The sequence below is a fragment of the Lupinus angustifolius genome, chromosome LG19 (genome assembly GCF_001865875.1).
Source record: "Lupinus angustifolius cultivar Tanjil chromosome LG19, LupAngTanjil_v1.0, whole genome shotgun sequence".
NCBI classification, from domain to species: Eukaryota; Viridiplantae; Streptophyta; class Magnoliopsida; order Fabales; family Fabaceae; genus Lupinus; species Lupinus angustifolius.
Window position 1 is genome coordinate 17,415,537 of NC_032027.1, and position 16,952 is coordinate 17,432,488.

A 16,952-nucleotide genomic window follows, 5' to 3' on the forward strand; every position below is an offset into this window, starting at 1 on the left:
GAATTCATAGTGTCTCATTATAGTGTAAAATACAAGGAAATAATATGTAAACCTCATATTAGAATGTAAGCATATATTCCCAATAGGTTGGTCCTATGACATGATTAACAATACACACATGTAGAATTTATCTTCCTCTAAAAGAGATATTACGTAGATTTAACCGATAACTTTTATTTGATTCCTTCAATAGTTCAGTTCTTTATGACTCTTGTCCCAAGTATAGTGTGAGGAATCTCTCTATTCAAATAATTCCTAGCTTATGGATCCATATGACTTAGTGCAAAGAATTGTGTGAATATGATCTTTGATCTATAATCATCATTTAAAATGTCTTTAATACTCTAATGGTTATAAAATCTTTTTTATTGGAGATTAGTTAGGTGGATCTATAATCTCACAATTGAGGTATACAATCGGTAAATTATAAAAAATATACTATGAAAATAATGAAAATCATAGTAAACAATTTATGACATAAATGCATCATATTATATATCATGTTTATTAAATGTTGAAGAAAGGGAAATCAATAAGGTCGTTGACCAATAACATTTCCTGGTGGAGAATAGCTACAAATAACAAAGACCCAATTATTATCACACTTAGCTCTAGCACACCCAAGATGAACAGAATCACGCCACACAATCTGAGTATAATGACCACACTCATCATTTACACATGAATTAGAATCGTGATTATAGTTAGGCTTCTCAGTGAGCCAGAACTTCACAGCATCTGAACCCTTCATCTCACCATAACCCTCAGCCAGATTCTCACCATAAGGCCCATTAGAGTGCTCCATTTGGCAGTCTTTAATCTTCCCATTTGCATAGTTTTGAGCATAGGCTTCAAGGGTTTTATTCCATGAGAGTGGACCAACACCAACCTCTTTCCTAGCTTGGTTGTGTACCTCAAGGAAGTCTTTAGGGGTGTTTTGAGCTTGGCAAGTTGAGATCATGATGAAGAAAATGGTTGTGATCACAAGGTATAGGGACCTCATTTTTGGTTTTGTTTGAGTTTTTTGTTTTGGAGAGATTGGTTGTGAGTATGATATATGGGGCATGGTATTTATAGGAAGAGAGTGAAGCCCATCAAGCATAAAAGTACAAGAGATTGAATAGAATTATTATTTTCATTACCATTGTTTTAAATTGTGGCAGTTACATTATATATATTATAACTATGGAAAATTAAATTGTAAGAAAAAGTAAGAAGATTAAATTATTATTTCTTACTGGCTGTGACAAAGACTTCGAAAATTATAATATTGCAACCATATTTTTTTCTTTGCACATTTTTTATATCCAATGTATTGTTTTTTATATAACTAAACCTTTCAATATCAGAATACCAGGGATGTTGATCTACAAACCTTTCAATGTATTGCCATTTGTCCTGGTAATTTTTAAATTAATTTATTTCCTAAGCATTGACTGAAGAATTGTATTTTAAAATAAGGGTTTTTTCAAAATAACAATGATGAATAAGATGTAAAAAAATGAGGTGATAAAAAATTGATGAGTCAAAATTTTAATTAGAATTAAATTTCGTGTTGGCAATATTTTATTGGCTATCTCCACACAAGTTTTTATCTCTCTTAAAAGAAAAGTGGTGACAATATTACAAAATATTTGTATTTGCTCTTCTCATTACCTTGACTGGATGAAGAAACAATAATAAAAAGAAAACAAATAAAAATAAAAGTAAAATCAATGAAGCAAACATGATAGAAAGTGAAGATTTGACACATCATGTCGGGCTTACATGAGAAAGCATTATTGAATATGTTTGTTTGAGAAAACGTTGTTAAATATAGTATAATCAGCAATGTTTTATCAAATAAGTGTTTGTTGATATATATCTTTTTACAACACTTTTAAAGTATTATTACCCTATATTTTACTATATTCTTATAGACAGCACCCTAATGCCAATGTTAAATATCAATTTTAAGTATTGTTTTACAATTTTCGTGTAGTGAAAATTTATAAGGAGAAGAGATAATTAGATTCATAGTACAAACAACGTGCATACGATTCTATATAGCCATAAATGGAAGTATAGTTAAAGAAATGTATTTTATTGCTACTTTTGACGAGATTCTATATTTATATTCGAAGATAATTAATTAATTAATATATCCCTATATAATAAAAAGGATTTAAGCATGGCATAAATGGAAGTATAGTTAAAGAATTGTACGTTATTGCTACTTTTGACTAGATTCTATATTTGTTCCAGGATAATTAATAAATATATCCCTATAATACAAAGGGTTTAAGCATTTAGAAGAAAAATGACATATCATTCTACAGCATCAACTTAAAAATCCTCTTAGACAATAAAAAATATATATATAAATGATACTTTAAAGTGATATTTGTGATACAAATATATCATTATTTTAAAGAGAATGAATAGAAATCCAAGCAACCATTCATTAATTTCTTAAAATGATTATTCATTACTTATTTAGAATAATGAGATTTTTAAATGATTACTCCTTCTAATACTTATAAAGAATTTGATAGGGAACTTAATACATTTGAAACTTTATAGAATTATTTGGGGTGTGATTGGTTTTAAGAAATGTTTTCTATTTCTATTTTATATTTTATTTTTAAAAAAAAAACAAAAAACATGTTTGTTATTATTATTTTCAAAACCATTTACTCTAAATATCAAAAACCAGAACAATACTTTTACAATTAGTTAAATTCTAAATTTCAATCACTAAAGTAGTTAAGCCAATAGTTTCATAGGATGTCTACATATTTGATACTTATATTTTCTTTTCCAATAGATTTTATGTAAATAATATATTAATAAAATTTGATTGTTGGAGTTGGTCATTAGCTACCACAACAATATCATAAGGAAGATGAAGAAATATTATTATGTTGAGAGATAAAGAAATATATTTTATTATGAAGATGTGTGATGGTGTGAACGAGGGAGGCAGTTAGCGACTCATTTTGACATTTTGTTGATTAGTGGAAAGAGTAATTGAAAAACATACACCCCTCATTCCACATCCTTTGATGTTTAAGATTATGCATATAGTTTAAAAAAAATATTAAATCATATTAAAATTAGGAAGTATGTAATTATTTAATTTGTTCAAAATTACAATTATATTAGTTTCCAAAAAAATATATTTTCAAATGAAGAGGAAACAAATGAAAGATGAGTTGAATAAATTGTGTATCACCCACTATCTAGATAGACCACGTGATAGTAAACCACAACATCATCCACCACTTGACTCATTTACTCCCAAGACTAATAGAATCATGCAAATTCAAGGATCATATTATTGTTGAAGAAGTTGGCATAGATACTTATAAGTTATAACCACCAATAAACTCATTTCCAAACAGAAGAAGAAAACTCACAAAATAGAAAAAGGTGTTACATAAATTCATCATGATTCTTGAGAATATCACACTTTAAATCATCAATTGAATGAATAATATGCCTTTTAAAAAATTCAACCTTTTGTTGGGAGTCTTAGTCTAATTAGTTCCCACACAAAGCAGCAATTTTTTTATGGAACATAATCATTAAGCTATATTTAGCAAGAAGATATATTTTGGCAAAATGGTAGCATCCTTATTTATTTACAATCATAAAAATTTGATTTATTCAATATGTTGTAATTATCGATGTTGCAATTTAGGGTCAAATGTAAAATAGATCAAAAGCTATAATATGTGAAAGACGCAATTTTAGAAGCAAGTACAACTGCTCATTCATGTATATATGCTATGGCAAATCAATGAACAAAGCATCTGAATCATTCCTCTTTTTATGGTATCAGAGCACATACAATCCTAAGAAAATATACATGGAAGCCATGAATGGAAAAGGAGATCAGCCAATGTCTTCTGTGACAAGAGATGGGCAAACTCAGAAGAAAAAACTATCACCATATGATCTGAATTCCAGTGTTAATCCTGGAAACGTGATCACACAGGTGAAATTGAAAGACGAAAACTATGATGAATGGGCTAGAGCTATGAAGATGTCTTTGAGAGCTAGAAGAAAATGGGGCTTCATTGATGGAACCATAGAGAAATTCAAAGAAAGATCCTCTAAATTGGAAGATTGGTGAAATGTTCAAGCCATGTTGGTGTCATGGATCTTGAACACGGTAGAACCAACTCTACGAACAACCATGTCCTACTTGGAAACCGCCAAGGAGATTTGGGACGACATAGAGGAGAGATTTTCAATTGCGAACGATCCACAAATACAACAATTAAAATCAGAACTGGCACAATGCAAGCAAGGGGCACTATCCATGGTAGCTTATTACGGAAAACTAAAGGCACTATGATATGACTTGGCAAATCATGAACCAATATTGACTTGAACTTCTAAAAGGTGCACATGTGGTATTCAGTTGTTGTTGAAAAACACAAAGAATAAGAATGAAGTCACATATTTCTAATGGGTTTGGATGATGGGCTCTATAGAACGGTCCGTTCCAATTTGCTAGCCACAAGGCATGGTTAACTCTAACTAACTATTATTAACAACGCATAATTACATTATTGACTGATGAGAAAGTTCTCTTGCTTGATGTTAAAGCAACCTTTTCTGGTTCCTAGTGCTGCATCTTGACCGTGCCTAAGCAGCGCTATTGGGATGGGTCACTCGACCCTTGGCATAACAAACTAGTCGAGCATGCTTGGATTGGTCTGACTATGTATGCAATGGATTCGCATGAGCACTAGCGCATATTAGTGGCGCTACTAGCTCGGTCTTGACCTTTGCAAGTCACACTACTTGCCTGAATATCTTGGCATATGTTGGCCTAACCCTAACGCATCTTAGCCAAGTCTTGGCACATCTCCTGGCCGCATTGGCCTGAGCCTCGTGCATCTTGGCCAGGTCTTGGAACATCTCTTAGCGTGCATTGGCTTGATGGTGCATGTCATGGCACATATTCTAGTGCATCATGGCCATGTCTTGGTGCACATTGGCATTGGGTTTTGGCGCATGAGATGCTATTAGATTTAACATTTTTTTAAGATTATTTGAGTTTGATTTTTAGATAGAAAACTATAATGGTTCATGTAGAAAATTTAATAAATAAATAATTAAAAAGAGAATTGTTTGAATTACATTTTTGCTCTAATGGATAGATATCGATAATCATAAAATGTATTAAAAATATGAAGATAAAAAATATAATGTGAAGATAATAAAAATCATACCAAACAACTTTATAACATAAGATGCATCACAATATATATTATATTTATTAAATATTGGAGAAAGGAAAATTAATATGGACGTTCACCCATATAATTTCCTGGTGGAGAATAGTTACAAATAACAAAGACCCAATTATTGTCACACTTAACTCTAGCACATCCAAGATAAACAGAATTACGCCACACAATTTGAGTATAATGACCACACTCATCATTCACACATGAATTAGATTCATAATTATAGTTAGGCTTCTCAGTGAGCCAGAACTTTACAGCATCTGAACCCTTCATGTCACCATAACCCTCAGCTAGATTCTCACCATATGGCCCATTAGAGTGCTCCATTTGGCAGTCTTTAACTCTCCCATTTGCATAGTTCTGAGCATAGGCTTCAAGGGTTTTGTTCCATGAGAGTGGACCAACACCAACCTCTTTCCTAGCTTGGTTGTGTACCTCAAGGAAGTCTTTAGGGGAGTTTTGGGCTAGGCAAGTTGAGATCATGATGAAGAAAATGGTTGTGATCACAAGGTATAGGGACCTCATTTTTGGTCTTGTTTGAGTTTTTTGTCTTGGAGAGATTGGTTGTGAGTATGATATATGGGGCATGGTATTTATAGGAAGAGAGTGAAGCCCATCAAGCATAAAAGTACAAGAGATTAAATAGAATTATTATTTTCTTACTGCCCATTGTTTTAAATTGTTGCACTTACATTATATATATTATAACTGTGAAAAATTAAATTGTGGGAAAATGCAATCGGTGGGACCGAAATTACTGTTATGATACTGTGACAAAGACTTCCAAAACTATAACATTGCAACCATATTATATATTTTCTTTGCACATTTTTTATATCCATGCATCATTTTTTTTATATAACTAAACCTTTCAATATCAGAATAACACAAATGTTGATCTACTATGTGATGAGAATAATGTTAAATATCAATTTTAAGTGTTGTTGTTTTAGTATATGATGGGAATTAGTAAAGAGAAAGGAAAATTAGATTCAGAATACAAACAAGGTGCATGCGATTATGTATACAAAGTATAGTTAAAGAAGTGTATTTTATTGCTACTTTTGACTAAATTCTATATTTATATTCCAGGATAATTATTTAATATATCCCTATATAATACAAAGGATTTAAGCATGCCATAAGTATTCCAGGATAATTAATTAATATATATAATACAATGGATTTAAGCATCAGGAAGAAAAATGACATATCATTCTACAACATCAACTTAAAAATCCTCCTACACAATAAAAAAGTAACAAATATATAATGATACTTTAAAGTGATATTTGTGATACAAATATATCAATATTTTAAAGAGGGTGAATAGAAGCCCAAGCAACCATTCAAATTACTTAAAATGGTTTTTCATTAATTATTTAGAATGCTGAGATTTTTAAATGATTATTATAGTAATCCTCCTAATACTTATAAAGAATTGGAAACTTTGGGGTATGTTTGGTTTTAAGAAATATTTTCTATTTCTATATTATATTTTCATTTTTAAAAAATAATATTCAGTTTCATGTTTTTGTTTGCTCAAAACATATTTGTTATTTTTATTTTCAAAGCAATAGACTATAATCTTCACAAACTATAAGATATAAAATTATATACATGAATGTCCATATCATTTTAAGTTTACTTTCTTTTACATTTGGAAATTTATTTTTATATAATCAAAATAGTAATTATTTTAGGGTTTAAGGTTTATACATAAATTTGGTTTGATGTAGTTGCACCATTCGCTTAAAAAAATAATAATATACTTTAGAAGCATCAATGGTATTTTTTAGACTCATTTTCCATGTTTATTTTGCATGTTTGACATTTTCAAAATTTTCACCCGTTTGAAGTTCCAAATAATAACTTGAAAAACCTATCAATTTCAAAATCATTTATTTTTATAAAAAAATCTCAAATTGATTTTCAAATACTTTGGTTTAAATAATAATCTTAAGAAACTATATTGTGACTTGTGACCTACTTTATAAACTATAAAAAATTAATAATAAGATAATTTTATTTTTCATAAAATTGATATAAACTTAAAGAGATGGGGGATTCATAATTTATAAAAATTATCTTTTTATTTTCCTTTTTAGTTTGGAAATTAAATGTTTGAGAATCAAAATTGTAATGATTTTAAATAAAACAAAATTGGTAGTAGTTTTGCTTAAAGAAAATTCTATTATACCTTTGGATCGTTAAAAATATATTTTGAGATTCCAAACCAAGTTTATTTAGAATGTGTGCCATTTTCAAAATTATAGTGGTTGAAATTGGCTTCAAGCTCCCAACAATACTCAGCAAAAGAATTAAAAAAATTCATTTTCATTTAATTTATCAACTTATTCTACTATCACTTAATTTATTTAATATTATTATTTATTAATAACGTAATGATATTCTTCACCATATAAATTTTTAGAGACAGGGATAATATGTAATTTATTGAAGTCACTGTTTTTTCCTCTTACGTTTGAAAATTCAATTTTAAAAAATAAAAAGTAGTAGTACTTTTAAATATATAAAAAAAATATTTTTATCAATTTTACTCATTGAAAATTATATTATATATTGGGATACTATTGGGCCTTAATTATAGATAGCTGCTTCTATTGATTGTATTTTTCCTTTCTAAAAATAGAACTTTATTACACATATGCTACAAGAGTTTTCTTCCATCCTCCTACAAATCCTCCTAAAAATAGTAAGCGAAAAAGTAAGTGCATCTTTATAATACATAAAAACATTGCATACTTTCCTTATGTAGTAATTAGGTGAAGGATTTCTATATTATTCATTGTACAAAGCTACAAGCTACAGATAGTTTAAACTTGGAACTATATGCATTCTTTTCTTGCTACAAACATTTTTGTAGGAAATGAAGCCAATACTATTTATCACCCCTTTGCAGTCTCACTTCATATCTCACTTTCTCTGATTAGTTGTAAAATATATATTTAAGTTCAAAATTTAATAATAAAATATTTTTTTTGACCAAGTAGAGAAAGTGACATACGGAGTGACACACTTTTTCGGACAGAAGATGTGTTCTCCTTTCTAGCCTAATTTCCTGTGATACTTGGCAAAGAGGGAAAATGTTCAAATTAGATAGAAAACTTCAATCATTTATAGTCACAATTATGTTGGATATAGTACAAGGTTCTGCCTCTTCCAGCATTTGAACTACCCTTCTCATTGATGGTCTTGAGGATGGGATTTTGGAAGTGCATAATGTTGCTATTCTCAACACCTTCATTGCATCTTCTTTGAAATGTTTTGCAATGGTTGAATCAACCAATTCAACAATATCATTTTCTTTGTTTCTCCACATATTGTTGCATACCCAATACACAATGTCCTTGTTTTCTCCAAACTCTGCCTCAATAGGCCTCTTCCCTGTTACCAACTCCATTAGGACTACTCCAAAACTGTAAACATCACTCTTCTCTGTCACCTTAACAGTGTAGGCATACTCTGATATAAGAAAAAAAATCAACACCATCAATATTCAACTACATTATGCAACAACTCAATACCCCCCTAATACTTTCCTAAACAATGATAACAAAATAAATTCTTTAAGTTTCAATAATTCTCATGCTAACCTCAATCACCAAAATATGAGTATATTAGGGAAAAATCTTTTGCACACAAAATGTGTCACAACGATATGTCATGCATTTTGATTGGTCAGTTGATTTAAATACCCAATAGTTGTTTTGGTAATAGATATCATTCAGTGAATAATGAGAGATGATATTTATTAACCAATCATAACGCACTGCATAATGTTATGGCGCACTTTGTGCCACAATAGATATTATCATATTATAATAGTCCTACACTGTATCACTCGTTATAACTGGTAAAAAGTAAAGTCACAAAGTCGATCTTCACAGTATAATTATTTCATTTAAGTATTCAATAACTTGATAACTTCAAGACCAATAGAAGGGAATGATAAAAGATGTTATCTCATTATTGATTACATTTTTGTTGCATTAGGAAGCATATAATAACTGGAAGCTAGCATGATTTGACTCATAAATGTTCCATCCATTAATCATAAGAGAAGGGAATGGAATTTAAAGCTTACCAGGAGCCATGTATCCAAGTGTTCCAGCAATGACATTGGTCCAATTGGCTGCACCACCTTGCACAATCTTGGCAAGTCCAAAATCAGCAATCCTTGGCCTCCATTCCTCATCAAGCAATATGTTACTAGACTTCACATCCCTGTGTATAACTGCTCTATCATACCCATGATGCAGGTACTCCAATCCTCTAGCAGCACCAACTGCTATGTCATACCTTACCTCCCACCCCATCATCTTTGTCTTCTTACTACTTGTGTGCAACCTGTCCCACAAACTTCCATTCGGTAACAACTCGTAAACAAGAAGGTTACTATCTTCACTTGTGATGCTACAATAGAGCTTCACCACATTCACATGCCTTATGGAACTTAGAGTAGCCACTTCTGCATCAAACTCAGGTGACTTTGAACTCCCTTTCAGCATAGCCGAACTGCTCCTGCAACTTCCGCGGTCACTTTGATTTGAAGTCCATATGTGTTTCACTGCGAATTCCACGCCGTTTTTAAGTACAATCTTGTAAACATTCCCTGATCCTCCGCTGCCGATCAAATTCTCAGCCTTGATCCCTTGGATAACTTCATTCTCATCGAAGTTTAGCCTGTGGTATTGCTTGACATCCCAAGAAGTAGTCTTGAGTGGCTTCTCAATCTTGTTGATGTTCAGTTTCATGAAGAGGAAATATGCTGAAGAAAGAAGCATAAGTATTAAAGCAGCCATCAAACATAGCAGAAGGTTTCTGTGTGTATTGGACCTTCCTGATTCCATTGAACATGGCATGAAATTCTTCAAAATATGACTGCATAAGCCAGGATTTCCCATGAATCCATCTCTGAAAGCTGAAATATCAAGTGGATCTGGTATTGGACCAACCAAATTGTTGTTTGACAAATCAAGAACGCTAAGCGAATGAGGCGATAAACTTGGTGGAACTTCACCAGAAAGTTTATTGGAGGATAAGTTCAATGAGTTGAGGGAAGGTAGAGACCCAATACTAGGTGGTATTTCTCCATATAGAGAGTTACAAGCAAGGTTTATTTCATAAAGAGAAATACAAGAACTAATAGAGTATGGTATAAGACCAGAAAGGTTGTTATTATCCAAATCAAGACTAGTTAGTTTCTTCAATTTTCCAATCATTTCTGGTATGTGACCAGAAATTTGATTTGAACTTAACTGAATAGATACCAACGAAGAAGCTTCTGAGATTTCCGAAGGTAACTCACCTGAGAATTGATTGTCAGATAAAAACAGTTGAGCAAGAGATTTTGCTTTACCAATATCAGATGTTATTGGACCTTCAAACTTGTTCATTGAGAAATCTATAAGTTTCAGATTTGGCAAGCTCCATATACCCAAAGGAACGACACCTGAAAGTGAATTCTGACTAAGGCGAAAGCGTTTCAAAGACGTGCAATTCGCATATGTTTCCGGTATACTTCCAGTGAAGCTGTTGTTCAACAATGCTAGCTCATCTATTCTGTTGTTCTTGCACATGTCAGGTGGTATATGACCAGAAAATGAATTATCTGAAATATCTATGTAGTCCAAGCCTTTCCAAGTGCCAAGGTTTTGTGGAAGCGAACCTGTGAATTTGTTATCATAAAGAGAGATTTCAGTAAGGTTTTTGAAATCTCCAAACTCTTGTGGAATTGCTCCTGAGAGATGATTCTGAAAAAGCTGCAGTGATGCAAGGTTTGTTAAGGACCTTAACTCAGAAAGATCACCTTCAAGATCATTGTTAGAAGCATCAAAGTTGACTAGATTGGTAAGGTTGCCAAATCCAATTGGAAATTTCCCACTCAAATTATTGTCATAAAGCTCAAGTTGCCATAGCTTGTGAAGTTTTGCAATATCAGCAGGAATTTCACCATGCAGATAATTATCAGAAAGCTCAAGATTTTGAAGCTGAGAAAGATTTCCAATACCCAATGGAATATTCCCAGTGATGCTGCAATTTGATAAGTAAAGCCAATACAAATTTTCAAGCTTTAAGATCTCCAAAGGGAAAGGAGTTTTTTCAAACAAGTTATCACCAAGGCTCAAGAAAGTGACACTTGTTAGATTTTCCAATGATTTCCATGGAAATGCTCCAGAGATTCCACTTGCATTTAAGTTCAAGTACTCCAAGTTGTTCAAACTTGACAAATAAGGTACTGTTCCTGTAAATGAATTCCCTGCCAAATCCAAGTACTTCAAGTTTTTGCAATTCCTCAACTCCTCACTTATGCTGCCATGCAAGAAATTTGACCCGAAAGAGATTTTTTCAAGCGATTGAAGCGCGCAAATTGAATCAAAAGGAAGAGTACCAGCTAGCTTTTTCTGTGCAAGGTTGATTTCTGAGACAAAACCATTGGTGTTGCAAACAATCCCTGTGAAGTTGCATGGAGAATTTGCTTGTATCCAAGAACTGAAAACATTGCCATTTGAACTTTGGATATAGGACTTAAACTTCATAAGTGATTCAACCTCATTTGAATGAGATGAAGTAACAAGGCAGAGGAAAAACAAAACAGTGAGCATAGTGCGCGGCGGCCCAAAAATTCGGCCGGCGATCATGCTGGCGGTCAAGGTTTGGTTGTTGTTGTGGTTGGTGTTGTGTCAGTGTATGTAGTAGTAGTTAGGAAAGTGAGTGGAAAATGTGGAGTTTGAATATATTAGAGTGGCTTCAAAGTTTGGAAATTTTGAGTTTGGTTTCACATTGAGAAAATGATTCAGATGCATAGAAAGAATGAAGATTTAATGGGTTAGTGACCAAGTATGGACAAAGAAGAGTTCAATATGGGACGGTGCTTGAATATTATAAGGCCATATTAATTATTGGGACTTGGAAGATTTGAGTTTGTGATATTTGATTACATTTCATATCATGTTCATGTGGGTGGATTTGCATGATCTTGCTATCACTTTTTAATTATTAATTGAATTTAATCAAATACTTTAATTTTGTATGAAGTGATTTGTGTTACAAGTATACCAATATATATATATATATATATAAATGTTGGTTTGGTATCTTCTCTATTAGTGACCCAGATTATGATGTGTTATCAAAAAACATTTAAGAGTTTAAATTTTTTAATTAAATAAATTAAAAACTTATACATTTATCCCCATATTCTACTATAAGAGTATGAGTCACAAATGAATGAATTTAGATCCTAATGGATGGATGAAAAGTCATCCATCAATCTATATAAATTCATTTAAATCATATTTTAGATTATTCAATACATTCATATTCAAACTTAATAGATAAATTATAATTCAATCCATGAATAACTATATTTTCATGGATTTGGATGGATATGTTATACATTTGTTTTTTTAATTGGAAATAAAAATAGTTTTAAATATAATAATTCTTTTAATAATCATTATTTAAATAAAACATTTTTTCTAAAAGTTATTTTTTAACTTAATTAATATATATTTTTCAATATTCTACAAAGCATGTGTCCTTTAAAGTTTCTACGTGTAAAGTTTCTAACAGATATTAATATATATTATATATTTAAGAGTAAACTTTTGATATTAGTTACATCCATATGTCCTATAATTGATCTCAATCTAATACAAAAATTTAAAAGTGAGAGTGAGAAATACTATAAGAAAGTGAGAGTTGAGATAATTAATAAAATTGGAAAGCAAAGAAATCATTCTTCAATGTTTCTTTTTTGATGGATCAAATATATTTCATTAATATCTTTTAGATATAATGGACGAATTTAAATGCATTTGTTAATATAGTTATTCATTTGTTTATATCCATTTAAATCCATTAGCTCTAATGGATGAGTTTTATTTTCTTTGGATTTGGATGAATTGTGGATCAACTCTACTAAAGGGGAAGACATTTGTTCTACCACTCTTTTGTGTCACTTCGTGTGTCAGAAGATATGATTGACCAAAAATATTTAATAATTACAATTTTAACTTAAATAATTTTTTCAACCAATCAATGTTATAAATACAAAAAATGGGACAAACAGATGAGTACCTTTTTGTAGAATCTTGGAGATTTTTAGATGTCACTCTTCTTAACATTTAGAATATTACTTTGATTACTTTAAGGCATGATTGGTACTTGGTAAGATAAAAAAAACTATTATTATTTTTTATGGATAGTTTTTACTCTTTCTTTTACCATTAGTGTAGAGAATTCCTGTTTTTAGAGAGATTTTGGTTTCTTCTTATTTGTGGCATTACTTCTGTTTTTATGGTAAAACAAGCAGTCAAAGTGTCAAACTTCCAACTTACTATAAGAAACTTGATAAAGTTTCAGTATGATAATTCTTGAAATGATGAGTTAACCAATGAAACTAAAAAGATCTTATTGAAATGATGAGCCAATTATACTTACCAAAAGTTCTTTTTAGCTAATTTTGTATCTCCCAATTAAAAAAAGAAAAAATGATTTTTCTAACCATAACTTTTGTTCACTTGTTATGTACCTAAAGTAAGAGTAATATGTGGCTATGAACATGTTCATGCATTTTTTTGTTGTATGCATAAAGCTCTTCTAAAACAATTTTTTTAATAATTTTTCCATCCAAAAAGTAAGAAATCAACTTTCCATCACGTTTAAGTGAAACTTTTTAACAGTGTTTTTTAAATATATTATCGAATTTAGTACTTTACATTTTAAGTGACTCAAACATCTTTTATTTGGACCAATTTTATTAAAAAAATTAAATAAATTTCTTGATTTTTCATTTTGGTGAATCATCTTTCTTCATTTTGTTCCACTAGTCAATGTGTGCCAATATACCTTTACAACCACATTATTGTTTCTCATAAAGGGGATTTTACATTTTTAATAGAGTACTGCTGAATGAAATTTTGTATCTAAGTCACTTATTAATCGAACTTCTTAAAAGTTCTTCAAAAACAATAATTTATTGCACATGGAATTTTTTAAATAAATAATATGATACTTAGTTCAGTAAAAATATTTTAAAGTGATTGACCAATTTTGTGTAGAATATAGAAGTTAGATAATAAAAAATTAACAACTCCAGAATCTGAGCCTCTACTCACTGGAACTAACTATTGTTAGGTATTTAAATAATTTAGTTATTTATGTGACTGAATTAGAATATACATGTGCAAAAAAAGAAGACTTGATCATTAAAAAAATGTGGATGTATGATTTTGTAGGTGTGTATGTTTGTCATAATATCATTGTTGCTTTTATTTACCATTGTGTTTAACATTTTTAGTGTAGAGAAAAGTTCAATGTTTTAAAATATCTTGTTTGAAAACTTTCATGCTCAGGTTATGAGAATGTAATAATTATTGAAGAAGAAATCAAAGTGATGAAAGACATGTTTATCAAACTCCAATTATTGGTTGACCTACTGGAATCATGTTATCGTTTTAGTAATATAATTATTGTTGTGAGTTTGACTACTTCTGCCGACAAGGTGAAATAGTTGAACCAGAGTTCAGCTCGATATGAATTTGTTCAGGTTGAAATTTGACTTGTGTATGATAAGAGTTATTTTTTTAGCTTAGGTTAGACTCGATTAAAATTTACAAATTATTCAACTCAACTCGAATTAATTTATTTGGACAACTTAAATAATTAATTAATTTTTAAAAAATACAAAAGGTTTAATTTTATCTAAAAGACGCAGAGATAATAAGGAGAAATAACAATAAGCATAAATATAAATATAAATATCAATATAAAATTAAAGATAAAAATGAATATATGTATATATAGATATAAATATAGATAGATATAGATAGATATAGATATAAATATAATATATATATATATATATGTTGAGTTGCTTCATAAATCTAATGAGTTGAACCGTATCTAACTCAAGTTCGATTCATTTGTTTAATGAGCTCAATTTTTAGCTCAAGTTTGGTTCATTTGGTTCATGAATCAATTTTATTGAGCTAAGTAATGAATCGAGTTTTGAATAAATATTAATTTGATTCGATTTATTGTCATCTCTACTAACAAAAATTAATTTTGTCACAAGTGTTATTACAATCATATATCTAGAAGGATTTACAAGTTGATTTTATAAGAAGATATGTTACTCTTTTAACAAATACAATTAGGTTGAATATGTGTCCCTATTTTACTTTGGATATGAGTAAAAATACGATTGTAGGGTACAAAGAAAATAGCAAGCATTTAGTCTGGTCATTTGTCATAAGAAGGTGAAATTCATTAAAGGAGGAAAAAAGATGAAGGATGAGAAGTAGAAGAGAAAGAAGGAGTGGAGGCAGCATTATAAAACTCGGCTCGAGCTGACTGGTTTGACTAGTTCAATATGAATCAGATATTTAATTGATCCGAATCTCTTATTTAACCGGGTTGACTCTGTTAGTTTAAACCTAAAACCAATGACTCGGATTTTTTTTTAAAACAATAAAATCGATGTCATTTTTAGGTGAAAAAATCAAGTAATTTTGACTTATTTGCAATTATGTTTGTCATTTATTAGCTTACATTATAGCAAAATCTTCATTGTTTAATTAAATTTTCACATTATTGTATGCTTTTCTTGTAGTTAAAACATAGTTCATGTTTGTTTTCAATTTATTTGTGTCAAGTAGTAAAATCTTCTTTAGTGGGGTTTAGTTATGTACAATAATATTTTTAGATTTAGAGTTTAAAGTTATTAAATATTGTTATGTAATACTATGAATTTTTTAGAATTTTTAATGTAAATCGAGTTAATGGATCCAACTATTGGCTCACTGCTTGAATCAGTTACTCATTGACCCAAAACAATGTCCGAGTCATTGACCGGTCTAAACTTAATAACACTAGGTGAGGGGATAAAAAAGGTGTGAGAGTCACACAAATTAATTCTCTCTAAAGATAATTAGAAATTTGAGTGAAGAGAGTTAGACTTTTATGAAATGAAAATTTTAGCCCTTAATAATATAGTATACTTTTTCATTTTACTTATTTCTTTTAAAATATAACATCATTTCGCTGTTCTTTTCTCTATCTTTTTAATTTCTCTCTTACTAAACCATATAAAAATCTACTAATTTTCTAATAATTTTCTTTTTCTTTATTACCTCTCTGAAAACTTATTTCTTCTCACCTTTTTATTAATGTATCACAACCATGTGTTATTTTTTTATTAGTTGGTCGAATTCTATAATTTATCATAGATATATTGAGTTATATAGGAGATGTTTATTAGAATCATTTACGTTATCCTTACTATAGAAAAACTAGAATCTTTGAATTTTTTAACAGAATGCATCAAGTGGCCGACAAGGAATGTCTAGATATACCTGCCATCTTTGAATTCTTAGCATACACTGATATTGTTCACTCCACAACTGGATCCTTTTTCTTCATGGTTTCTTTTTCCTATCGAGTTGGATCATCTTCATTAATGAAGAGGTAAGTGTTTCAAAAAATAAAGAGAAATACAATTTTCGATGTCACTTTTTTCTTCTAGGTTATAATGAAATTACATTTTTGTAATTAAAAACAAATAGATAAATATACACTTATCTCTTTATTAATGAAGATGATGTTTATTCCACCCTAGTAGAATCCTTTCGATTACTAGATAGAGAAGTGATGTTTTTATTATATATATATATATATATA

General features: G+C 30.0%; 3 protein-coding genes across 3 annotated transcripts; all 3 read right to left on the reverse strand.

Moving 5' to 3' along the window:
• LOC109334048 (basic form of pathogenesis-related protein 1-like) lies at positions 470-1,042 on the reverse strand. Its single transcript, XM_019569622.1, has one exon. The coding sequence runs from the start codon at positions 1,001-1,003 to the stop codon at positions 530-532; it is 474 nt and encodes a 157-aa protein (XP_019425167.1). The 5' UTR covers positions 1,004-1,042; the 3' UTR covers positions 470-529.
• On the reverse strand, positions 5,250-5,828 carry LOC109334050 (basic form of pathogenesis-related protein 1-like). Its single transcript, XM_019569625.1, has one exon. It carries the CDS (start codon positions 5,766-5,768, stop codon positions 5,295-5,297), a length of 474 nt encoding a protein of 157 aa, XP_019425170.1. The 5' UTR covers positions 5,769-5,828; the 3' UTR covers positions 5,250-5,294.
• On the reverse strand, positions 7,995-12,301 carry LOC109334907 (receptor-like protein kinase HAIKU2). The gene is made up of 3 exons (XM_019570909.1): positions 9,352-12,301; positions 8,312-8,729; positions 7,995-8,174 (listed from the first exon to the last, which is right to left on the reverse strand). Exons 1-2 carry the CDS (start codon positions 11,906-11,908, stop codon positions 8,374-8,376), a joined length of 2,913 nt encoding a protein of 970 aa, XP_019426454.1. The 5' UTR covers positions 11,909-12,301; the 3' UTR covers positions 7,995-8,174; positions 8,312-8,373.

Excerpts from the sequence above, each read along its gene's own strand:
- LOC109334907 (XM_019570909.1), bottom strand. The coding sequence starts at position 11,908 with ATGATCGCCGGCCGAATTTTTGGGCCGCCGCGCACTATGCTCACTGTT. Across the intron at positions 8,730-9,351 it reads ACTTGGATACATGGCTCCTG|AGTATGCCTACACTGTTAAG; the intron begins GTAAGCTTTAAA and ends TTCTTATATCAG.
- LOC109334048 (XM_019569622.1), bottom strand. The coding sequence starts at position 1,003 with ATGAGGTCCCTATACCTTGTGATCACAACCATTTTCTTCATCATGATC.
- LOC109334050 (XM_019569625.1), bottom strand. The coding sequence starts at position 5,768 with ATGAGGTCCCTATACCTTGTGATCACAACCATTTTCTTCATCATGATC.